The sequence below is a fragment of the Peromyscus eremicus genome, chromosome 4, assembly GCF_949786415.1.
Source record: "Peromyscus eremicus chromosome 4, PerEre_H2_v1, whole genome shotgun sequence".
NCBI lineage: Eukaryota > Metazoa > Chordata > Mammalia > Rodentia > Cricetidae > Peromyscus > Peromyscus eremicus.
Window position 1 is genome coordinate 134,033,416 of NC_081419.1, and position 26,964 is coordinate 134,060,379.

Below are 26,964 nucleotides of genomic sequence, written 5' to 3' on the forward strand. Positions count from 1 at the left end.
CATTTAAGCTTTATTTAGCTGCCTGCTTTCCTTGAAAAGCCATTAATTTCTTTCCTTTTGTAGCTTGGAAGCCAACTCACTCTTTTGTTGGAATACCTAAGATTCAATTGTCTGTGACCTTCAGGGTCTGCTGCTTTGAATAGTTGGCAAGCATCAGTGACTAAGTCTTATTCTCAGAAGATGAGTAGATTTCTATTAAACTTAATAGTATTTACTTATTTATTTGCTTGCCTGCTTTGTTTGTGAAGTAATAGAATGGTCAAGTTCATGACGGACTCTGGAGCCAGACTGCCTGAGTTTAAATCCTCATTCTTTCTCATTAAATAGTTCTCTTTGGGCAAGTTACTTAAGTTTTCTGTGCTTTAATTTCCAGATGGGTGAAGTGGAGATGCCAGTACTTACCTCCGGGTTTTGTTAGAGCAAGATGTGTATCTGTTGTGTGCTACTATTCTTCTATTTCCTAAACACTATTGTCCATAAAGAACAGATTTTGATGTCTTCCTGTAGTCAACATCTAGCTTCCCAGAATATCAGGACTCTAGGTTTTATAAGGGTACATCATCCCCTTTTAATTTTTCCCTACAAAATTAAATAATTTTCTAATTCGAAAGAGAAATGCCTTATCTTCCGGGCTTCTTCCTGCCATCCCCTTGCTTGTCCCTTCCCTCACCTTCCTTCTGTCTAAATACATGCTTTAAAGAAATACTGGTCAATCTTTTGTTTGCTTAGCTCCTATGAGAGTCACAGACCAGAGGTCTCACTATTGTCTCACTTTAAAAATAGCATGGGCTGCTTTCTTCCATCATCTTCATCATTATCATCATCGTCATTGGAATTCAACTGGTTGAAGCATAAGACAATCATGAACGTTATGAAAAGAAGGCTTTAAGTCTTATTTTTGGTTTTTCGAGAGACAGGGTTTCTCTGTGTAGCTTTGGAGCCTGTCCTGGAACTCACTCTGTAGCCCAGCTTGCCTCAAACTCACAGAGATCCACCTGGCTCTGCCTCCGAGTGCTGGGATTAAAGGTGTGCGCCACTACCGCCCGGCGGCTTTAAGTCTTTATCTTTCTCTTTTTTATTATTAGTTCTCAGAGAATTTGTTTGTATTCTATTCCCCCTGCCTCTTACTATACTCTTTCTGCCCTCTCTACTGCAGTGATCCTGAGCCTTTAGAGGAGTGAGTGCCATATATATGTATTTATGTGTATATGTATGTTTCATTTAAGGCTAGACATACTGTTTACTTTCTTTAATATGACTTTGGTTATTCAGCTGGTGTAGTATAATCTTATTCACAGAGGGATGTGATTGCTGAATCAAGGAGTTTTCCACTGAGGCAGATTAATTTTCTAATTACTTTCATTAAGAAAGAGAATTGGGAGATGGTGGTGTAGTGTACCCCTTAAATCCCAGCACTTGTAAGAGAGGCAGGCAGATCTCTTGAGTTTGAGACCAGGCTGGTCTACAAAGTGAGTTACAGTACAGCCAGTACTGTTACACAGATAAATCTTTCCTTCCTTCCTTCCTTCCTTCCTTCCTTCCTTCCTTCCTTCCTTCCTTCCTTCCATTCACTCATTCTTTTTTTATTATACATTTATTATGTATACAGTGTTCTGCCTGCATGTATGCCTGCATGCCAGAAGAGGGTATAAGATCTAATTTTAGATGGTTGTGGGCCACCATGTGGTTGCTGGGAATTGAACTCAGGACCTCTGGAGGAACAGCCAGTGCTCTTAACCTTAGCCATCTCTCCAGCCAGAAAAACCCTTTCTTGACAAACAAAAACAAAGCAAAAGAAAAAAAGAAGAGGGCTGGAGAGATGGCTTAGTGGTTCCAGAGGACCCAGGTTCAATTCCCAGCACCCACATGGCAGCTCACAGTTGTCTGTAACTCCAGTTCCAAGGGATCGGACACTTTTACACCAATACACATAAAATAAAAAGCTAAAAAAAGAAAGAAAAAGAAAAAAAGAAGAAAGAATTGGGAAGAGTGGTAGAATATGTAAAGGAAGATGGAGCCTGAAGCATTCCTTAATTAGCCATTTATATTTTCATAGGAAGTAATCACAAAGGTCTGATTCTTTCAAGTATTGAAGATTTCTGTTTTAGGAAATAACTACTTGGTGGCAAGATATTAATGAACTTAATATGTCAAATCTTAGACTTTCTATACAAAACAAGTGATAATATTAACTAAGTGAAAATGTGATATCTGGGGTTGGAGAGATTCTTCTGCAGTTAAGAGTACTTAACTACTCTTTCAGAGGACCCCATTTTAATGACCAGCTTTCTTCACATACTAGCTCACAACTTTCTGTAACTCTGGCCCCACGAGATCTGACTCACGCCACTGTCTTTCTCAGATACCAAGACTGCATGTTGTGCAGACATAATATGCAGGCAAAACATCCATCTACAGTAAACAAGGAAACAAAACAAATATTTTAAATAGTATTTAAGTGGAAAGGTGTTAACAGTGTATTAGCAGGTGCTTCAAACTTCTAAATGGAAATACCGAGTTTAATCCTGGCTTCTCTATAACGGAATTTCCATTAGTTTTTAAATTTCCACTTCCTCTGTATATAAATTAGTCTGAAAGAAAATAAAACGTACCTCTCAGGAATATTACAAAATTAAGTACAGTAAGGATTGTGAAAACAAATACAGCCGTGTGTGCTGCATGGCTTTAATCGCAGCAGAGGCTGGCAGATTTCTGTAAGCTCAAGGCCAGCTTAGAATACATAGTGAGTTTTAGGCTAGCCAGGACTACATAGTACCAAAACATACACAAACACACTTGGCAGTTACTAAAACCAAGTACAATGCTTGGTTAGAGGATAGTGTGGGGAGAAGATATATTCATCATTAAGATGACTGCATTTGTTTCCAGAATTTGCTTTTATATAAAATTTATGTAGGACACTTAAGTGTTTAGACTTTGTTAAAGGGTTTATTATTATTATTATTATTGTACATTTATAATAGAAGCTAAATATAGTAATATCAAAACTCTGCATATTATTAGGTGTATGCCACCTAATGAGTCAAATTTTAGGCTCAGCAACATATAAAGGATTAGATTCTTCTTTTAAATTTATTTATTATTTGTACAGTGTTCTGCCTGCATGTATGCCTTCATGCCAGAAAAGGGCACCAGATCTTATTAGATGGTTGTGAGCCACCATGTAGTTGCTGGGAATTGAACTCAGGACCTCTGGAAGAGCAGCCAGTACCCTCTTAACCTCTGAGGCATCTCTCCAGCCCCAAGGATTAATTTCTTTTGGTTTTTTCGAGACAGAGTTTCTCTGTGTAGCTTTGCGCTGGATCTCGCTCTGTAGGCCAGGCTGGCCTCGAACTCACAGAGATCCGCCTGCCTCTGCCTCCCGAGTGCTGGGATTAAAGGCGTGCGCCACCACCGCCCGGCTAAGGATTAATTTCTTTATACGGTTATAGGATAATTTTTTTTGATAAAACATTGTACTTTGATTGAAACACACAAGAACACAGTGAGTCGACTGATAATACTGTTAGTGGAGAAATGTCACTGTATGCCATCAGCAAGCATTCTCTGTGCCATTCAGCCTTCATGAGCTAAAAGGTTTGCTGATTAGAAACTTGTCACTTATATAACAGCTGATGGGAGCAGGAGGAGAATGTAAATGAGGGAGGAGTATGTAACAAGGCAAAGTGAGCATTTCATCTCATCTGTGATAATCCCTGCATTCCTCTTAAATCTGTAGTCCTGTTTCTCTTAGAGTTCTTAGAGTCTGTATTTATAACCCAGATGCCTGTCCTAGCTATGGCTACTTTCATGCATAGAGGTGGGTATAACAGTAGGTGTAGCTGACTCATATTCTATGGCTTGTCTTAATTTAATGCCATTACTTTTTGTCCTGATAGACAAATATCCTTTTAGGAAACAGCTTTAGAGGAGACCTTTTGGGCTTCTTGAGGTCATTGCCAGTGAAACCTGCTTTTTCTGCTCTGAGTAAAACAAGTGGCGAATGAGCTGATGAACCTTATAGTCCTGACTATCCCTATTGGTTGGGCTTACTATAATTAGCACTCCAGCACCTGGGATGAACCCCCAATTTATATAATTGAATTTGAGTTCTGTTTTGCTTAGCTATGGAATCTATCAGCTACTGCAATAAGCAAATGCCGTAACTGTTTAGCCAGATATACGGAAGAAAATGACATTGTTCTGTATCATGTGGTTTTTACTGGTAGTCTCTGTTTCTGTCTACATTTACAGTCAAAGGCATTTTTTCATAGTCCTGTTGGCATTTGTCAGGAATATTCTGCATGTATTCTTACAGTAGTCAACAAATATTCCTTTATAGTTACATAATTTGATATAACACACTTTCTTCTCTGGTTTAATCTTTTAGATTGTATCCATTTTCCCATTTTCTCATTTTCTTTTTCCTTTTGATTATTATGGTAAGTACCAAAATAAACATCTTTATGTAACATTATTTCCGTAAAAAACTTCTAGAAGGTAGATCCTATATGAACATGTATGATCATTTTAATGGCTTTTGTCTTGTAGTGTAATATTTTGCTTTCCAAAATAGGAATTGTATTTTTACATACTACTAGTATAACCACACCTCTTTCAAAGCAAGACTTTGAAATAATGAATGTAGATTTTGTCCTTGATTTCAGATGGGTCTTTTCTTATTGTGAGGAAGAGGCAAGCAGAATTTATAAACTTCATCTAGAAGTAACTAGTTCTTCCTAGTTAAAGCTAATGGGGAAACTTTTAAGTATGCTGGTCCATTCACTTTATAACATTTTGTCTTGAGGCTGGCATAGTCACCAGATACATTTTGAGTAAGTTAGATTGAGTCCTCATATATTAGATGTGACTGTTAGAGATAGAACTTTCATTGCTTTTTTTGCTGTTAGAAAGTTATATAAATAACACTAGACTTGCTGTATATATTCTGTCACTTTTAAAGAATGTTCTGGATTCAGTCATTTGCAGAGCTTCCATTATGTAGTGCTGTAGAGTTTATCTACCTGCTTCTGTGGGACCTAATTTAGAAAAGCTTTTTCTTTTAATTTTAAATCTGTTTTTCATTGATAAATAAAAAGTCTGGACATGCTTCCTGTCCGACAACTCTGGGCTTTCTCACTTGTTCTCTAAGACACTCACTCCCCACACCCCTTCTGCCATGGAGCTGCTTGTTTGCCATGTGACTATTTGGGGACCTCCATTGCTGAACATATTGGCCTAATTCAACAGCATGGCTTTCTGTCTTCCTCTTCTCTCTCTACCTTCCTCTGGCAGGAACCAAGATTTTCTACTTGTGTGCCCTAATCTTTCTTCTGAGTCTGTTTGTTTCTAAGTTCTTTTATTAATTAGAGCAAGAACCCAAAAGCGGGGAACAACAAATTCCCAGGCTATGTATGACAACTATGAAAGAGTCCTAAAGAAGCTTCTGTGAGGACAGGAAACAAGTGACTACGTTCAGGACTTTAGCAACCTTATTTCTAAGGAACTTGATTGACTGCTGAGTCAACACGTAAAGGGGCACCATCTCTCAGGTCTCATTTGGCCCATGCCATTCTCACAGTCATGAAGCAAGGTTATGCCATGGAATGTTTTCTCCTTCCCAGTTGTTCTCTGTGCTCCTAATATAGCGTGCAGTTACACACTGAGTATACTTCTTTGTCCCTCTGGTTCATTGTGGGTTTCTGTCTCAGTGGCAGCTTGTACCTAGGAGCTGAGGGAAGATCACAACAAAAATCCAGAGATGATTTCTTTCGGTGTTTCTGGTTACTCTTGGTGAACTAACCCAGGAGGGACCACTGATACAGCCAGCAGTCTTTGAACCTTTTGTTGGCACTATCTAAGCATTATAAGTTTTCATGATTTATGTCTTTTAAGTTAATCTTGTGGTTCTAACTCTAGGCTAACACTTTGTCTTACTTATTTTTAACAGTGAACATAAAGATTCTGAAAAGAAACATAAAGAGAAAGAGAAAACCAAACACAAAGATGGAAGCTCAGAAAAACATAAAGACAAACATAAAGACAGAGACAAGGAAAAACGAAAGGAGGAAAAGGTACATAACTCGTTCCTTTAGGGGGAAAAAAGGGACTTAAGATGTGCTTTTATTTTGATCATTTGGAAGCAGGTAATGAAAGTACCTTTGTTGTATATACCCTTGGTATTGGGAGTAAAACGGTCTGTAGGAAGACTTCAGAGTTAGCAGACAATACTGTAGTTACTGCCTAGCCCACCGCTTCTTTGCAGTGTTTCACTGAATTCCCTACTTCCCTCCCAAAAGGAAACTTTAGAGTCAACCTGTTGAAACTATGAAAACTAAATCATTTACCACTGGGTCTCTCACAATACAGTAAACCTGTTTATATTATAGTACAGTGAGGATATAAAGTTTCTGGAAACATCATCTTTCTGTATTAAGGAAGGCTCTGTTTTTGGAAGAAGGCCTAAAGCTTTTTTGGGTCTGCTTTTGGTGAAGATTGAAGATTCTGGAGTTGGGTATGTGCCTAGTTGGTAGAGTGACTAGAATGCAGGAACACTTTAGTTTCATCCCTAGCACTACCTAAACCAGGTGTATTGGTACATGCCTATAATCTCAGCATTTGAGAGGTGGAGACAGGAGGAGTAGAAATTCAAAGTCGCCATGGGTTACAAAGTGAGTTCAAGGTGATTTCCAGCCTGGGATATATATCCTGTCTCAAAAAAGAAAGATTGAAGATTCTTGAATGAAAAAACTCAGACATAGTAGAGATTGTGGAAAAAGACACCTTATTCATTCCTGACTTGCTGTCCCCATCTTTCTCCAAGATAGCCAGTGTACTGATGGTTTTATGAAGGAAGCTGAGGGTCATCCCTTTGTGTGTATGTGTCAAGATTTTTGAAAGTTGTGTTTTTTAATGACAAGTGCAAAAAAGAACGTTGAAGGAGATTGGAAAAATAGATACACTATGGCTAAACCAGAGAGAGTAGGAAATAGACTAGTCCATTCTCTTTGATTTTGGTATTTGTTCTTTTCTCTGCACCATCAGCAGCAAATTTTGAGCAGGGAATATATTTACTGGGGAAGTGAAATCACTATTATCTTAAAATTTAAAAGTTGCTGTTTTGAAACCTTTCTCAGTTGGTTTACCTAGAATTGTCAAAAACTAATTTGGGAAAAAGTTAAGGTCTTTAGTTGACCCACCTTAGTTTCGATAACAAGAGTCAATCCAGGATCAAGATGCTCCAGAATGGCCTGACATGGTCTTGGCTTTCTTGAACAGTCAATTGTGATTATCCACACAAGACACGTACAACAATATTGTCCCCATCAACATTTTGTCTTAGAGAAGGGTAGGGACTCACGAGGCCTCACTCCTTCTTCAAGACTTACCACCCATTAAAGGTTATTAGAGGAAAGAGAGACATTCTCTCTAGTGATGTAGTCATTGGTAAGGTGCCTATACTTCTGTAAGCAACCTTCATTCAACTCAGTGAGTCATTCAAAAAGAAAGAAGACAAAACAAGACATGACAATTGAAAGGACTTATTGGGAAGGGGATCAGTGAGACTGGGAGGACAAGCTATGCATAGATCAGAATACCTCATATACTTGTATAAATGTCATAATGAAACCTGTTTTATGTATAGTTAATATATGCTAATAACAATTTTTAACCTCCCCAGTTGATGGTAATAGTCTTGAATAAGATTTGTTTTAAGTATTTAATACTTTCCAAAGCACTTATTGAGTTGCTGTGGTTTTTACCTTGCAGATTAGAGCAGCTGGGGATGCAAAAATAAAGAAGGAGAAGGAAAATGGCTTCTCTAGGTAAGATCTTCTGCTATGGTAGCTTATTTTTTTCTGGGTGACTCCACCTGGTGGTGTCTACTCTTTTCCAAGATGTACTAACTTAGCCAGCTTAATGGTTCAAAACAAAGTAAGTAGTAAGAGAACTTGACTTAGACCAACTTGTGTTTTTACAGTTCTAGTTAGTGAGATTGAACAGCACTTATCTAGATAGTTTAGAAATGGAGAAGGCTAATAGAATAAGATTTTTTTAAAAGTTGAGGTATATGCATACCACAAAATTTGCCATTTTAGAGTGTATATAGTTAATGGGTTTTTAGTGTATCCACAGTGTAACCTTACTATTCCCTGATATTTCAAAAGAAACTACTTGGTATGGAATTTCTTAGTCACTATGAATTACTCCTTTTTAATACTGTAAGTCTTATATATAGACCCTTATTGGACTTAATTTTAGGAATAAGTATATATTTAGGTAGATGTATATAAATGTATACTAACTATAGCCCATTTTTACTGTCTGCACTCCTTCTTGTCTTTTTCCTCATTTTCAGTACCCTCAAGTAAGCTCCCAAGTCCTCTCTAGATTCAGAAGACCATTTAGAATCACATTATATATTCTCATACCTTCCACAGAACAATAGAATGGTTTTGTTAGGGGATTGTTCAAAGCATTTATCTTACTGACTGAGACAATGACTCAGGACGTTTGCTTCCTTGAGTCTTTGGACTTTGTTTTATTTGATAAAGATTTTGAGACTGTGCCATGCATGTATCCAGGTACTTCAGAGAAAGAGAAGCAGCCTTCTGCAGGGATGTTTCATAACTGGTTTAAGAATGTAGAAAAAGTCGAAGTATTCTACAAGCTACCCTGGTTCTGTGTCTTACATAAATTGAGTGAGGGTTATGATACCTTAATCTCTGCCCAGAGACCGTGCAAAACTTTTATTAAAGTAAGATCTGAATAGATTCTTTGGACTTGCTGTGTTGTCCTGAGTTCTTTCACAGGTTTTTGGAAGGTTAGAAGGGTTGGGAACGTGCTTCTCCTAGGCACTAGTCTCTGATTCACTTTGCTGCAGGCACTTGCTAGCAGTGAGTCTTGTAGAGAATCTAGATGCTTCACCACTAAAACTTTTTTCTTTTTGGTAAATTATTTTAGTACTTCTTGAAGTGTAGTAAACCCTCACTACGTGCTTTAAAAGTCACACATGACTGTCTTAAGATGGAGCATTTGCTTTGAACCAGTTGGGTATTGCAGTGTTTCTTCTGGATCTCCAAGGCTTTATAATTGATTTGGGAGGAGAAAGAGGAACAGCTGTATGTAAACGGAAGTCTCTGTCCCACCAGTAGCTTCTAAATATCCAGCAGCTGCTTCCCAAATTGACTTGGAGGCTTAATATTACTTATAAACGCTCGGCCAGTAGCTCAGGCTTATTACTAACTAGCTCTTACACTTAAATTAACCTATAATTCTTGTCTATGTTTAACCACATGGCTTCGTTCCTTTTCTCAGTACGGCATTCTCATTTTGCTTCCTCTGCAATTGTCTCGTGACTTCTTCACCCAGCATCCTTAGTTTGCTCGCCCTGCCTATATTCCTGTCTAGCTACTGGCCAATCAGCGTTTTATTAAACCAATTTGAGTGACTGTACAAGAGGATTATTCCACAGCAGCTGTAGAAGTGGCATTTGTTCTTAGTCCTCAGAAGGATTTCCATAGTGGCCCTACTACCAGTTTACATCTTTACCAACTTTTTTTTTTGGGGGGGGTGCTTTTCTTTTTCTTTTTGATAGCTGTTCTGACTGGGGTGGTTTTAATTTTCATTTCCCTAATGGCTAAGAATGTTATTTTTGGCAGGGCGGTGGTGGCGCACGCCTTTAATCCCAGCACTTGGGATACAGAGTCAGGCAGATCTCTGTGAGTTTGAGGCCAGCCTGGTCTACAAAGCAAGATCCAGGACAGGCATCAAAACTACACAGAGAAACCCTGTCTTGAAAAACAAACAAGCAAACAAAAACACAATGTTATTTTTTCAAGTATTTATTGCTCATTTTATTTTGAGACTTCTTCACGTGCTCATTTATTGATGGATGTTTTTTAGAGTTCTTTGTACATTATTGTCAGATACGTTAGGGTCATTTGTGGGACATGGGTCACATACATAGTAGATCCATCATGTAAGTTAAGAAAATAATTTAAATTTATTCCTCTGATTTGAGCCCTACTGACAAAGGCAACTAAACTTTAGTGAGATAAAAAAATGCTTAATTTGGAGTAATGTCCCTTATCCTGAATCCTGACGTTATCCATTTACCTGTAAAATGAAGACTCCTTTTACCTGTAAAATGAAGACAGTATTACCTAAGTAAGGTTTTTATAAGCTTGTAATGGAATATAAAAGTGATTGTAGAAAATATATGTGCACATTACTATTTCTTTGGTAAGTGAAATATGCCTACTGTCTTGGTTAGGGTTACTATTGCTGTAATGAAAACACCATGACTAAATGCAACTTGAGGAGGAAAAGGTTTATTTGGTTATGCTTCTACCTCCCTGTTCATCACTGAAGGAAGTCAGGACAGGGACTCAAACTGGGCAGGAACCTGGAGACAGGAGCTGATGCAGAGACCATGGAGGAGTGTTGCTATTGGCTGGCTCCCTATGGCTTGCTCAGCCCGTTTTCTTATAGAACCTAGGACCCAATGTATCATCACCCACAATGGGCTGGGCCATCCCACATCAGTCACTAATTAAGAAAATGCCCTATAACTGAATCTTAGGGAAGCATTTTCTCAATTGAGGCACCTTCATTCCTTTAAAATGAGATTCTAGCTTGTGTCAAGTTGACATAAAACTAGCCAGGACACCTATTTTGTGTTATTTAATATAATGTAGGCATTCTGGTAACAAGAATCAATAACTAGCTGTTTTGTTTTATTTTTTTCTCTCTTTAGTCCACCACGAATTAAAGATGAACCTGAAGATGATGGCTATTTTGTTCCTCCAAAAGAGGACATAAAGCCACTGAAGAGACCTCGAGATGAGGATGAGTATGTTATTTCTTCCTGTTTGACTGAAGAAGAACATTTAATGAAATTTCAGTTTTAAAAGAATGCTTGTTGCTGCCTTATTAACTATAGCAAAAAATTGGAATCAGCCATGTTCATCAACAGATAAATGGATATGGAAAATTTCGTATGTGTGTGGATAATAGAATACACTACTCAGCTCTAAAGAAAAATGAAATTAAAATTTATGCAGGAATATGGATGGCTTTAATATGTATAATACTAAGCATGGTCACATAATTTCTTTTTTCTTTTTAGTTTTTTGAGACAGGGTTTCTCTATAGCTTTTGGAGCCTGTCCTGGAACTCACTTTATAGACCAGGCTGGCCTCGAACTCAAGAGATTCACCTGCCTCTGCCTCCCAAGTGCTGGAATTAAAGGTGTGCGTCACCAGCACCCCACACAATTTCAGAAAGAAGAAAAAAAACCACAGTCTCTTATCTCTGTATATATGTAAACAATTGTAAATACTATATACAACAAAGAAAGGGAATAGGAAAGGGTAAATAGAAAGGAGTGACAAAAGACTGAATACTGGTGATGGAAATTAGTTATGAAAGTGTATAAAGCTAATTGTTTTTCTAGTTCTCACTTGTCATGAATTTTTTTTGTTTGTTTGTTTTTGGTGCTTGATAAATGCATAAAATATATTCAGTACTGAAAATGTAAAATTGATTATGAAGCTCCAGAACTTCCATTCTGAATGCTCATTCAAGTATAGACATTGATTGAGTTTTGGGTCAGGTCAATTTTGGTGTGTTGATATTTCTATTTATTTGTGTGTGTGTGTGTGTGTGTGTGTGTGTGTGATTTATAAAGTTTAAAAAATGAGTTAGAGAGGATACTCAAATTTTTTTTAAAGAAGACTGAATACATATGCATCTCTAATGAACAAAAATTAGATTAATTGGTTGGGCAGTGGTGGTGCACGCCTTTAATCTCAGCACTTGGGAGGCAGAGCCAGGTGGATCTCTGTGAGTTGAGGCCAGCCTGGTCTACAGAGCGAGATCCAGGACAGGCACCAAAACTACACAGAGAAACCCTGTCTAGAAAAATAAAAATAAAACAACAACAACAAATCCCCCAAAATTACATTAATTGGCATTTTGTGATTAATAGACTTGATTTATGAAAATTGGGTTTGCTAAACAAATTAATTTATGTTAGTTATGTGTAAGGTTTTTTTTCTTATTAAAAACATAGGCATATTTAGTATAGAAATTTCAATAATACAGAGTTAATGAAGGATATTTATTTTAGTCTCTTAGAATTCATCATCAGTTTTATACCACAAGTAAATTAAGAAAATTGGGTTAGGGATATAGCTCAATTGGTAGAGTGCTTGCCTACCACACAGAAAGCCATAGATTGGTTCCAGGACTGCATAAAACTGGATGTGGTAGTGTATGCCTGTAATACTAGCATTTGGGAAGTGGAGACACCAGGATCAGAAACTCAGTCATAATGAGTACATAGTGAATTTGAGGCTAGCTTGGGCTACATGAGACTCTACCTGACTCTACCTCAATTTTTCTTTTCTTCTTCTTCTTCTAGAATTTATGCCTTTTGATATATAAGGGACCCTTCAGTACAGAGATAATGAAATTGCTCTTGTTATTCAAGGCTTTTTCCTAGATTCACCCAGTGATAATACATTCTATTTATTAGTTTCAGTTATGTACCTTATTATACTCTATGGATAATCAAAAGATTTTTGATAGAAAGTTTTAGGCTGTAGCACAATTGATGAAGTGCTTACCTTGCAAGCATGAGGATCTAAATTTGATCTGGAGTCCACATAAATTCCAGGTGTGGTAGAGCATGCATATAATCCTAGGACTGGGAAGGCAGAGACAGGAGAATTCCTAAGACTCCCTTGTCTATCTTAATTGGTGAACTCCAGACTCCTGAAAAACCATGTCTCAAAGGAGGATGTTCATTGGCCTCCACATGAATATGAACACTCAGTCATATATGCATCCAACAATTAAAAATCAAATACATTGGCTACAGCAGTGGCTTAGTGGTTGCTCTTCTGGAGGACCCAAGTTTGGTTCCCAGCATCCATATCAGGCAACTCTTTATAGAGTCACATCTATTGGTCTCTAGTCTGTTTCTGTTTGTCTTTTTGTTAGCTTTATTTTTTTATTTTATGTCTATGAGCTTAAACATTTGTTTGTGTACCACATGCATGCCTGGTGCCCACAGAGGCCTAAAGAGGGCGTTAGATCCCCTGGAACTGGAGTTACAGACAATTGTGAGCTGTCCCATGTAAGTGCTGGAAATTAAGCCTAGATCCTCTGAAAGAGCATCTTGTGCTCTTAGTAGCTGATCATCTCTCCAATCCTTAGTCTGGTCTTTACTTGTTACACTTTGGTTACTGTAGAAGGCCCAATCAAGAGTAACAGCAGTCACACCTGCCATGGAAACTTCCAAGAGTTGGGAAAGCCTAATCCTGTAGGTAAGAACTCTTAAGTCATAGTTGCATTAACTGCCTATTCGTGTTCCCCTTTCTAGTGCTGATTATAAACCTAAGAAAATTAAGACAGAAGATATCAAGAAGGAGAAGAAAAGAAAACTAGAAGAAGAAGAGGTTAGTAAAGGTTTTTGAGGTTTAAGTTTTTATGAAACAGCCTTAACATGAATTCTTAAAAAATTTTGTGTATGTGCACGCACATAATGGTGCACACATGGAAATCGGGAGATAGCTTTGAGAATTTGGTTCTCCTGGAAATCGAACTCAGGTTATCAGGCCTTTAACTGCTAAGCCATCTCATTGTTCCTAAAACAACTCTTGAGGCCAAATGACTTTTGGGAATGTATTGGTTTGTTCCAATAGTAATAGTGGAGAAAAGTTTTACAGGCCAGTTGTGTCTGTGGAACTGAGTATGCCACGATCTTGAAGTGACCCCAGAGTATCTTTAAGTTATCCTCAGCCACCATTGAGTTTACTCTTTGTCTAATCATAGCTTGCGTTGTTAACTGATACTTTAGAGAAATTATGCCACCTGCAGGTATGCAGAAAAATGTTCATAAGAAACATTTTGGCTTATAACTCTGAAGATTCGAATAAACTTTTATATCCAATAAAGCATGCTCTTCCCTCACTTTAAATAACTGTCCTAATTTAAAGTCCTTTAATGAATGCCCTATTGGACATAGTATAGTCTTGAGCACCAGTCCTCAGTCTGGCCTCTGTATCTTGTGCCTGCATCATTTTGTTCTTCCCGAGCTCACCTTGCTCTGGCCATATTGCCTGTTTGTTTTTCATACCAAATTCTGTGCTTCAGAGCTCTGTGTACAGTACCTGCTGTTCTTCTGTCTGGAATACACATTATCATCATCCTTTCTTTTGCTGGGTTATAATCGTCCTTAAAAATCTTACGTTAGTTTAAGTGCTTTTCTAAGGATTTTAAATTTGGTGCTTGTGGTATAATATTTTAAATAGAATAATACAATTTTTTTTTATATTTTATTTTTCATTTTTTGTACTAAAAAGATGTTAGCCAGGAATTTTTTTTTAAAAAGATGTCAGCAATTCCTAAGGCTCTTAAACTTGGTCTTTTGAGTAGAATTTTTAACTTTTATGTTCCTTTTGAGGTTAGTCAATGCTATGGACAAAATGGGCTTAAAAGTGGATAACTTAAAGTACTAGCAATAATGATATTGATAGTGGGGCAGGAGTTTTTAAGGATGTAATTTAAGGCTGGGTGTGGTGGCCCACACCTTTAATCCCAGCACTTAGGAGGCAGAGACAGGAGGATCTGTGAGTGTGAGGCTACCCAGGGATACATAGTGAGACCTTGTCTTGAAGTGGGGGAAAAATAATTTGATCAGTTATGGTGACTACAAACTTGCAATCTCAGCACTTGGAGGACTGAGGTAGAGGGGTTATGAGATCAAAGTTTAGCCTGAGCTGCAAACTAACAATTAAAAATGCCACTTATCACATTAAGAACTTGATATGCATATTTAAATGTAATAGATATTTATTTCATCCCAGACAGCTTTCTACATACGTGTCTTTTAATTCTTGTGGCAACAAGAGATGAATGTCTCCATCCTTATTGGCAGATGTGTAAAATTGAGGTTTAGAGAGGTTGATCATTTGTTAGAGGTTGTACTGAATTGTATAACCAGGATTTGTTCTCATACATTGTGTGTCTAGAGCCAACACACTAGCTATCTTGTTATCTTGCCTCCTTTGTGAGAGTGTGTTGGTCCTTGCACTTCACAAGAAGGAGAAGAAAGGTCTTCAGTGAAATCATGTCTAAAATATTCATGGGTGCCAGGTGGCAGTGGTGTGCACACATTTAATCCCAGCACTGGGAGGAAGAAGCAGGTGGATCTCTGTGAGTTCGAGGCCAGCCTGGTCTACAGAGCTAGATCCAGGACAGGCACCAAAACTACACAGTGGAAAACCTGTCTCAAAAAACCAAAAACAAAACAAAACAAAATAAAACAACCATGGGTATAGTGAACTAAAGAAATAATCAAGTCTTGCAGTTAGGTTATAGCTTTTCAGATCATTAGTGTCTGCTTAGTAGAAAGAAGTTCAAGTTAATGAGAACCAGTGTATGAAATTGATAGTGTAATGTTGAGTAGCTGTTAGAGTAGCCAGCCACTCTACTCTCATTTAGATACATCAGTATAGATTATTAAAGAAGTGTATTAAAGGCCCCAGATGATAGACATGGAGCTGTAGAGGATTTAGTGTTTGCTTTCCATATTTCAATCTTGCTTTGATTTGATCTTTCTTTGCTTTGTCCCATTTTCCTGTTTTGAAATGGTAATGTTTACTCTGTGCCCCTGTATATTGAATGTGTGTAATTTATTTTTGATTTCATGGGGACTCAGAATTAGGTGAATCTCAGAAGAGACTGGACTTTAAGTGTTCAAAGTGTTGAGATAAACCAATTCAAAAGTTCTACAAACCACCATCTACAAACCACCTGGCTGGATAGAGCAACAGCCCCACTTCTCTACAAATTTTTTGTATTACTATTGTTGTGACAAATTTTTTAACAAAATCAACTTACAGGAAAAAGATTCATGGTTTGAGAGTATAATCCATCATTTCAGGGCGTACATGTTGGTAGCAGGATATAAGGTAGATGGTCACATTGTATCTGCACTCAGGAAACAGAGAGGTGAATTGGTCTTATTCTACTCACTTTTTCTCCCCCTCCGCCCATTAAGTCTAGGACCTGAGACCCCAAGATAGTGGACCCACATTCAGAGTGGGTCTTCCATCTTCAGTTAAGCATTTCTGGCAAACCCACTATACTATGATGGCCCAGAGCTGTGTTTCTGTGATTTCAAATCCTGTCAAATTGACTATGAAGATTAATCATCAAAACATATGATACATTTTTGTTTACTTTTTAATTTATTATTACAGATTTATTTTTATTTTCTGTGTTTTTCCCATGAAAATGTATGTTCACCATATGCATGTGCCCACAGAAACCAGTAGAGGGCATCAGATCCCTTGGAATTGAAATTGGTTGTAAGCCACTGTAGGGTTCTGGGAACCAAATCCAGTCCTCGGCAAGAACAGCAAGTGCTTTTAACATCTGGGCTATCACTCTTAACAACCCCTCCCCCCTCTCCCCCCTCCCCCACTTTTTTTTTAATGTAGATTTTTAAATTTTATGTGTATGAGATTTTGCTTACGTGTATGTTTGTGTACCACCTATATGTTCAGCGCCTGCAGAGGTTAGAAGAGGGCATCAGATCCCTGGAACTGGAGTTTCAGAATATTGTGAACTACTATGTGTGCTGTGAACTGAATCCAATATCCTTTGCAAGAGGAGCTATTGCTCTTAAATGCTGAGCCAGCTTTTGAGCCCCTATTTTTGTTTGTGTTATTAAGACAGAGTCTCACTTTGTAGTTCTGGCTGATCTGGAGCTCTCTGTGTAGGCTAGGTTGACCTCAAACTCAAAAAAGCTCCCTCTGCTGCTGTCTCCCAAATACTAAGATTAAAAGTGTATGCTACACCCGAAGCCTATTTTGTATTTTTAAGATGGAGTCTTATTCTGCCACCCAGGCTGGCCTTGAACTCCTGTCAGTCTTTCTACCTCAGCCTCTTGACTACAGGGATTTTTAGACATGAGCCCACTCTCCACTAACAGGATATTTTGATGCTGTTCTTTTACTTCTACACACTTGTATTCCTCATACCTACTTACGGTGAAATACTATAGCATTTGCTCTTTTTCTTCAAAATAATCTGCTTAGAGACCTAAATTTATTCCTACTTTGATTGACATCCTTTTATGGAGTTATAGGATGTTCTCTAGCCATCTCCATTAGTCTCTCTGGTTTTTGTTTGTTTGCTTGTTTTGATTTTGTTGTTTTAAAATAAAATAGGGTCTCGTTATGCTCAGCAACAGCTACATAACCTTAATAAAATGGCAAACTGATTTAGGAACTACCTTGGTTATGATTGGGAGAGAGCAAACCAAATGGTTTCTAGCTGGGCCATCCCATAAATCGTCTTTCGTTGCTATATAATACTTACCAAGTAAAGTCTTATATGATATTGAAAATGTAGATCCAAGTGAGGTTTAGGGCTAGGATCAACAGGTGTTCACCACCATGCCTGACTGATGTTCTTTTATTGTGCCACTTTGAGCAGTTCACATTGAGAGTACTTAGTCTTTGTGTGTATGAGCAGGAGTAACTGAGTCACAGAATTCCCTTAAATAGAATACTAAATTTTATGAATTTATTTTTTGGTGTTTTTTGAGACAGAGATTCTCTGTGTAGTCTTATCTGTCTTGGAACTCCCTCTGTAGATCAGACTGGCCTGAAACTCACAGAGATCTGCCTGCTTCTGCCTCCTAAGTGCTGGAATTAAAGGCGTGCACCACCACTGGTCAGCAGAATACTAAATTTTTATTGCGTAGCTTTTCTATACTTCATTATATTTGAAGAGATTAAAGATGAGTAGCTTTTTAAAGTAAATAAGGAAAATACCTGGGATTATTGTTGGAATAGTTTACCAGACTTTCCTGTTGTGATATTCCTGAGTAATCATTTGCAAGATGAGTGGGGGAAATAAATTTTTATCTCTGGGGTGGTGTTAGATATAAGGTCTTCCAGTTCTAGCATTTTTCCCCCCTGAGATAGGGTTCTCTGTGTAGCTCTGGCTGTCCTGGAACTGCACTATAGTCCAGGCTGGCCTCAAACTCAGAGATCTGCCTGCCTCTGCCTCTGAAAGCTGGGATTAAAGGTGTGCTCACCACCCAGCCAGTTCCAGCATTTTTTCTTTATAGTTTTTCTTTTGGGTGGCTTCCCCAAAATGGCCTCCAGATGTGTAATTAGTCCTGACTTAAATGCTTTCTGTTTCTTTGTAGGATGGCAAATTGAAAAAACCCAAGAATAAAGATAAAGATAAAAAAGTTGCTGAGTCAGATAAGAAAAAGAAGCCGAAAAAGGAAGAGGAGCAGAAGTGGAAATGGTAACATTTCAGCATTAGGTTAAGATGTCAGCGCTCTTTGATTGTGCAGCCTAACTAAGCAAGAGTTGAATTACTAAGGTTAATTTCGTGACATCTGAGGGAGAAATAAAACAAATCTCTAGAACAATAGCCAAAATAAGCTTTTGGGTCCTGATAATTTCCTAGCTTTAAACTTAGTGGATCTCAAAACAGTTTCTTCTCATTTAATAGAATGGGCTGTAGAAGTAGCCTTTGTATAGAAAGGTATTCAGCACAGGAGGAAGGCACAAATGCATTCATTCCTTACAAATTAGAGCTATTAGAGGTGTAATATCTCAGTGCATTTACCCTGTATAATGTTAAATTAGGCTAAACCTGCCTATCTGTCTTTATGCTGAGAATTATTAGCATATTTTTTTGTCTTTCTTACTCAGATCATTATTACTATTAGAAATGCATTTACTGTGATAAATCATGTTTGGAAAACTTCTTATTAGGAAACCTCCTCAAGAAAATATTGGCATATGTCTGTGTAATTGTAGAAAAGTGAAGATCTTTTGAAGCAAAATATAACCAGAGCTATAATGAAATTACTAATTTAACACTAGAAAATTAGGGGTCTGGAGAGATGGCTCAGCAGTTAAGAGCACTGACTGCTCTTCCAGAGGACCCAGGTTCAATTCCCAGCACCTACATGACAGCTCACAACTGTCTGTAACCCCAAGATCTGACCCCCTCAGATCTTGTACATCAATGTACATAAAATAAGAATAAATAAATTGGGGCTGGAGAGATAGCTCAGAGGTTAAGAGTACTGACTGCTCTTCCAGAGGTCCTGAGTTCAATTCCCAGCAACCACATGGTGGCTCACAACCATCTGTATTGAGATCTGGTGCCCTCTTCTGGCCTGTAGTCATACATGCCGTATACATAATAAATAAATAAATCTTTAAAAAAAAGAATAAATAAATTATTAGGAGTTGGGGATTTAGCTCAGTGGTAGAGCGCCTGCCTAGCAAACACAAGGCCCTGGGTTCAGTCCTCAGCTGGGGGAGGGGGGGAGAATTATTAATTTAACACATCAAAAATTAAAATTTTCAGGCTTAGATAATAGACCAGTTGGTAAATTGCTTGAGGCACAAGCATGAGGACCTGAGTTCAGATCCCCAGCACTATTTTAAAAAGAGCATGGCAGGACACTTCTATAATGCCAGTGTTGAGGAGGCAAAGGTGGGCAAATTCCTGGCCAGCCAGCCTAGCTGGATCTAAGAGCTCTGTGTTTAGGTAGAGAGCCTGTTTAAAAAATAAGGTAGACAATGATGAGGAAGACACTTGACATTTACTTCTTATATACACAAGCACCTGCAGTCTCACAATGTACACACGTGTGATCACATATCTCCCCACAAACCGTTTTTTTTAATAAATTTTTATTTTATAATTAATTTAATTTTACATATCAGCCATGGATTCCCCTGTCCTCCCTCCTCCCACCCCCCAGCCTTCTCCTCCCAATCCACCCCCCATTCCCACCTCCTCCAAGGCAAGGTCTCCCCTGGGGAGTCAGCACAGCCTGGTAGATTCAGTTGAGGCAGGTCCAGTCCCTTCCTCCCTGCACCAAGGCTGAGCAAAGTGTCTCAGCATAGGCCCTAGGTTCCAAAAAGCCAGCTCATGCACCAAGGACAGGTCCCAGTCCCACTGCCTGGGGGCCTCCTAAACAGTTCAAGTTCATCAACTGTCTCACTTATCCAGAGGTCCTGGTCCAGTTCCATGGGGGCTTCTCAGCCATTGGCTCACAGTTCATGTGAATTTGGCAGTGTTCCCCCTCTGTTTCTATTTTGTGGAGTAGTTTGAGGAGTGTTGGTATTAGCTCTTAGAAAGTCTAGTAGAATTCTGCACTAAAACCATCTGGCCCTGAGGGTTTTTTTTTGTTTGTTTGTTTTTTGTTTTTTTTTTGGTTGGGAGACTTTTAATGACTGCTTCTATTTTCTTAGGGGTTATAGGTCTATTAAAATTGTTTATCTGATCTTGATTTAACTTTAGTAAGTGGTATATATAAAATTATCCATTTCTTTTTAGATTTTCCAGTTTTGTAGAGTACAGGTTTTTGAAGTATGATCTAATGATTCTCTGGATTTCCTCAGTGTCTGTTGTAATGTCCTCCTTTTCTTTTCTGATTTTGCTGATTTGGATATTCTCTCTCTGCCTTTTAGTTAGTTTGGATATGAGTTTATTTTGTTGATTTTTCTTGAAGAACCAACTGTTTGTTTCATTGATTCTTTGTATTATAGAGAATTTCTATTTTATTGATTTCAGCCCTCAATTTGGTTATTTCCTGTCATCTACTCCTCTTGGAAGTGTCTGCTTCTGTTTTGTTCTAGAGCTTTCAGGTGTGTTATTAAGTTGCTGTTATGAGATCTCTCCAAATTCTTCATGAAGGCACTTAGTGCTGTGAACTTTCTTCTTAGCACCAATTTCATCTTGTCCCATAAGTTTAGGTATGCTGTACATTCATTTTCATTGAAGTCTAGGAAGTCATAAATTTCTTATTTCTTCCTTCACCCAGTGGTAACTCAGTAGAGAGTTGTTCACTTTCTGTGAGTTTGTAGGTTTTCTGTTATTGTTGAAATTCAGCTTTAATCCATGGTGATCTGATAAGATACAGAGGGTTATTTCAATTTTTTGTCTCTGTTGAGACTTGCTTTGTGACTGAATATATGATCAATTTTGGAGAAGGTTCCATGTGGTGCTGAGAAGATGGTACGGTTTTTTTTTTGTACATTTTTGGGTGAAGTGTAGATATCTGTTAGGTCCATTTGAGTCATAACAGTGTACTAATATATTCGAGGATATGTTTGCATTTTTCTGTCTAAACTGAAGTTTTGTGTTCAGTGATTCATTAAAAATCTCTTTCTTTCTTTCTTTCTTTTCTTTTTTTTTTTTTTTTTTTTTTTGGCTTTGAAGACAGGATTTTTCTGTGTAATAGCTCTGGCTGTCCTAGAACTCTGTGTAGACCAGGCTGGCCCCAACTCACAGAGATCCACCTGCCTCTGCTTCCTGAGTATTGGGATTAAAGGCGTGCGCCACCACCATCCAGCTTTCATTGAATCTCTTAGTTTGCTTAAATGGTAAGGAAATTGTTATAGATCCTGAAGAAAAACCATGTTGAATTTGAAGGTATTTGAGGAATGATTTAGAATCTTAATTTCAAAACAATGCAGTTGGTGTCAAGAATATAAAGGATACATGGTGTTCTGAACCCCTCCACAATTAACACTGTGACCGTTAAAATAGATTTAAGTCACTTGCAGAAGCCTTCATATGTTTGCAGACGTTTTCTCTGAATTGGAGAGTAGTAGATTTGGGGATTAGATATTTTCCTGCATTCCAGGCTTTTATCATCTCTAGTAGAGTAACTTCCTATTTTTAAAGTGGTTATTGGTTATAGGAAGCCTTTATTGTTCCTTCCAGATATAAGATTTTTATAAAATCTTCACTTTAAAACTGCATTATTTAAATACTTATAATGTGAATGTATATTTAAAATGCACATAAAATTTGTCATCTTAATTAACAAAAATCAAAGCTATAATGAGATACCACCACTTTACACTATTACAAAGTTATAATGAGACCCACTAAGATGGGGAAAAAAGAGTGTTGGTGGAACAGAAATAGATATTGGAATCTTTATATACTCTGGAGGGAGTGGTGTATCCATTGTAGGAAATTGGAAGGTACCTCTACTACCCAGATTTCATTCATTCATTCATTTGTTTGTTTGTTTGTTTGTTTAGGCTAGAGAGATGCCTCAATGGTTAAGAGCACTTGTTGGTCTTTCAAAGGACCCGGTTCTATTTCTAGCACCTACATAATGATTCACAGCCATCTGTAACCCCATTTCCAGGAGATCCAACAGGCATACTTGGTGCACATACATGCATGTGAGCAAAATATTCATAGACACAAAGTAAATAAACAAAAACTTTTGGCTGGTTGTGATTGCTCTGGCTGGCCTTGAATTCCTGGCTCAAGTTTTCTTTTCTTCTCAGCATTTCAAGTTATTGGAACTATAGGCCCATGCCGTTATGACCAAAAAGGAATTCTTTGTGTATTCATAATAGTAACTCTTTATTAGATTTCTAGCTTTCAGGTATTTTCTTTCATTGTGAGTTGCCTTTCACTTTCTTGAATATGCCATTTGATCCACAGGTATTTTTAATTTTGTAGCCCAACTTACGTGTGTGTGGTTTTGTTGTTACTTTTGGTATTATATCCAAGAAATCACTGTCAAATTCAGTTGTAAAGCAGTTCCCCTTTATTTTCTCCTAAATGTCCAAATGCATTTTAACTCTTATATTTAGAATTTTAATTTCTTGGTTTGTCATCCCCTCCCGCCCCCCCCCCCCCCCCCCCCCCCAGCTGAGGACTGAACCCAGGGCCTTGTGCTTGCTAGGCAAGTGCTCTACCTATGAGTTAAATCCCCAACCCCTCTTGGTTTGTTTTTTTTTTAGTTAACTTTTGTGTATAGTATAAAGAATGTTCCCAGTGTCACTCTTTGCAAACTCCAGTGTTTAGAATCTGTCTTCTAACCATTGGGTCATCATAACTCTTGTTGAAAATTACTTGACAATATATTTTGACTGCAGTTTTATATAACAGTATTATTACAACTTGATGGGATTCATGTATTTCTTACTCTGTTTCTGAACTTTGTTTAAAATATTGGACTTGGATTTAGTTAATAGCAGAATAAGTCAGGCAGTGGGGTCACACGCCTTTAATCCCAGCACTTGGGAGGCAGAGGCAGGCAGATATTTGAGACCAACCTGGTCTAAAGAGCAAGTTCCAGGATAGCCAGGGACACACAGAGAAACCCTGTCTCAAAAAAACAAAAACAAATCCCCGTAGGAGTGCGTAAAATTCTTTTTGTTTAGAAGTAGCAGTAAAGATGGAATCTGAGAAGTTTAAAAATAATCTGTATGTCAGATGCATTCTGTCTACCTGATTCTTTCCAAACTATGAGGATGGTAAGATCTGTCTGTGTAAAGGAAGTGTTAGAAACATCTGTCAGTTGTAATGCATAATCTTCCAGTAGATCTTGACCTGTAAAATACATTTAATCTCATTGGTGAATTTATAATCAGACTAAATATTAGAAAATTATTGATTTTGTTAGACCTGATAATATGTGTTATAGTTATGTATAAGACCATTTTTATAAGGATAATTGCTAAATTATTTATTGTATATTTATCCACAACTAACTTTATCAGTCAAAATAGAAATGTAATTCATTTCAATAGTTCTTTGTATATATCCACAGTTAATTGTATTATCCATAGTTTTTTTCTGTATGCTTGATTTTCTTTTAAATAAAAAGTTTCAGAAAGTTATGGCACCTGTGATTTATTTAGAATTTTGCTAAGTGTCTGCTAGATAGCTCGATGTATTTCAGAAGTGCCTTAAACTCAGTGTGCCTCAGTTAAACTATTATTTCATTCCTTTTTTTACATTTGAACTTCTTTTTTGTTTGATTGTTTTGTTTTTAGTTTGTCTTGAGACAAGGTATTACTATGTAGCCTTAGCTGTTATAGAACTAGATATGTAGATCAGGCTGTCCTAGAACTCAAGAGTTCTGCTTGCCTCTGCCTCTCATGTGCTGGGACTAAAGGCACGCACCATCCTGCCTGGCTGTGTTTTGTACTTTTCCCTGCATGTCATCAGTATAGTAATGCCTCTTTCATGTATACCACTGTGGCATGTTATTAGGGTACCATGGTAGAACAGTTATCCCCATTTTCATATTCCCTAGTTAGTGCTGGGCTCTTTGAATGATGGTCTTTAATATCTACTGTCTTTTACCTAAAACAGTTGAATGAAATAGTTACCACATTCTTCCATCTTACTTGAAATTGCTGCCTTTCTCAGTGAGATACAGGTTATTCTAATCCAGACTTTGAATGAGTACCATCAATTGATTAGATAATTATTATTGGCATTTAATAGGTGAGGATCTTTTTATTATGTGAAGTGATCACCTAATAAGGTTGTGCCTTGTCTTTGAAAGGTGGGAAGAAGAACGCTATCCTGAAGGCATCAAGTGGAAATTCCTAGAACACAAAGGGCCCGTCTTTGCTCCACCATATGAGCCTCTTCCAGAGGGTGTCAAGTTTTACTATGATGGTGAGTTATTTCAGGTTGTTTGAATTTTGGCTAAGAAGAGTTTGCTTCTATTGGGATAGAAAATGAAGGTGCCGCCTCTACTGGACAGTCCTATCTAGTTACTTCACTTTGTTTTATTGACCTTGTCTGGTTTGGTAAAGGGCCCATTTGCTGCTTAAAAAGCACCATAAGAAAAGGGGCTGTTGGTATCTTATCTGTAATCCTAAAAAGGTTTACTTTGTGGCTCATAGCCAGGCTATGGCTTACTCACTGAAGGTTTTTATCTGAACTCAATTTCTAGAAAGCTGTTGTATTCTGTGGAATCGTTAGAAAAGCCTTACTCAAATAGTAGCATTTTATTTTGGTGATAATATATACCAACAAACTGCAGGTCACTAGGAATAATGTTTGGCAAAGTATTAGCTGCTTCCATTCATCCTGTCAGTAGAAATCATAAGCTGTAAAATCACTCCATATAGTGCAACACTTTGCCTTTGATGCATCAGTTTTAAAGATAGGCTCTGCCTAGGTTCTTATTTATTTATTTACTTATTTTTATTTATTTATTTATTTTGGAGATACTTTCTAACTACGTAGCCCTGCCTGGCCCAGAACTTGATAATGTAGATCAGCTGGCCCTGAATTCAGTTGATTAACCTACCTCTGCTCCTGAGGCATGTGCCACCCTATTTGACCTACTTGGATCTCTTGGAACTTTCCAGATTGGCTGAGAGTCACATCATCTGTGTTTTTGTCCTTGAGTTTGAAAGATTTGAGAGTAGTCTTTCACAAGCCTTTTATTGACAGTATATCAGGTGGTAATGTTCAACTGAACGCCTTCATTCCAAGAGTTCTGTCCAGGGATGCTAGTCTTTTTCCTCAAACCCTACGTATGCTTAAGATTCACCAACTAGGGGCTGGAGAGATGGCTCAGAGGTTAAGAGCACTGGCTGTTCTTCTAGTCTTCTAGAGGTCCTGAGTTCAATTCCCAGCAACCACATGGTGGCTCACAACCATCTGTAATGAGATCTGGCTCCCTCTTCTGGCCTGAAGGGATATACGCAAGCAGAACACTGTATACATAATAAACAAATAAATTTAAAAAAAAAGATTCACCAACTAGATCTGGGCCCCTTTAATAGATGAGTGCTAGGACTGGGTGCTTCTGAACCAAATAGTCTATTTACCATTATGGAGAAACACTGGACAGAAAAGCTGCTGAGAAGCACCTGTGGCAAGCACTCAGAGTTGAGTTATTTGGTATGTCTCTTTGACCACCAGCAATGCTTCAGGACCATAGATGCCTGTGGGTTTAGGATGGGATAGGCTTATTAGCATCCAACAATTGAAATCTGGATTTCAGAAAAATTTTTTAAAATTTAAATTACAACATGACACTACAAAGTGAAACGTCAAGGGCCAACAAGATGGCTCTGCAAGGGCACTCGCTTCAAAGCCTGATGACTTCAGTTTAATCCCTAGTGCCCCCATGGTGAAGGAAGAGAAGCACTTCCTTCATGTTGTTCTTGACCACCACATTGCACACATAATACACACACTAAATAAATACATGCAATTAAAAAAAAAGTAAAACTTGGGTGCACCATATCATTAAAGGTATTATGTGACATTACTTTAGCATTTAAAACAGTGTGTATGAAACAAATTTGTTATAAACCTGGGTCTCATCCTCAAGATAACTCATTTCTTTCTTTCTCTCTCTTTTTTCTGTTCTTTCATTTATTTGTTTGTTTATTATTTTTTATTTATTTATTTTTGAGACAGGGTCTCACTACATAGCCTTGGCTGGCCTCAAGCTCAGAGGTCCACCTGTCTCTGCCTCCTGAGTGCTGGAATTAAAGATGTGCACCATTATGCCCAGCCTAATACTTCATTTCTTTACACACACACACACACACACACACACACACACACACACACACACTCACACATTCTCTCTCTCTCTCACTCACACACTAATTCTAAAAAACTTGGGGAGGGGGGAGAAAGAAATGAAAGCCTAAATACCAGATGTTTCAGATAAGAGATGTTCAGCTAGTTTTGACCAGAGAGCTCATTCTGTATGTCAGGAAAATGTGTTTTTTGAATATGTTTGCCTTCAGACACCCAGGTCCTAGTAATAGATAGAGACTACTGATTCAAACTATTTAGAAAGTTGACATCATAAAACACTTCATGGTCTGACATGGTTTGATCAAAAAGCACAATACACTGGGTCATTCCTGGAGACTCTTATGAAAATACTTTATGGTAAACTTCCTCATGAGGTGGCAAAGTCCAAGGTCTTGAAAAAGACAATTGCTGCTAGTATTTTGTAGCCTGTTGTGGGCTTACTAGCTTTAGAAAGCTCAGCTGGAAAAGCCTCACTGTGAAAGGCAAGGTGGTGATGGATGGAAACTAGATGATAGATAAGAAACTAAGGCCTGGGACCAGCTCATTGTTGGCTACAGTCCCTTCCTC

The 26,964-nt window shown here is 37.9% G+C and overlaps 1 protein-coding gene across 1 annotated transcript in view; it reads left to right on the forward strand.

Annotated features, from left to right (window-relative positions):
- The window catches only part of Top1 (DNA topoisomerase I), an 88,326-nt gene that overhangs the window by 36,188 nt on the left and 25,174 nt on the right, over positions 1 to 26,964 (forward strand). The window contains exons 4-9 of the mRNA XM_059261833.1: positions 5,951 to 6,074; positions 7,771 to 7,826; positions 10,760 to 10,855; positions 13,391 to 13,466; positions 18,236 to 18,339; positions 24,389 to 24,504. Coding sequence (XP_059117816.1) covers positions 5,951 to 6,074; positions 7,771 to 7,826; positions 10,760 to 10,855; positions 13,391 to 13,466; positions 18,236 to 18,339; positions 24,389 to 24,504 — 572 coding nt within the window. The remainder of the gene's footprint in view (positions 1 to 5,950; positions 6,075 to 7,770; positions 7,827 to 10,759; positions 10,856 to 13,390; positions 13,467 to 18,235; positions 18,340 to 24,388; positions 24,505 to 26,964) is intronic.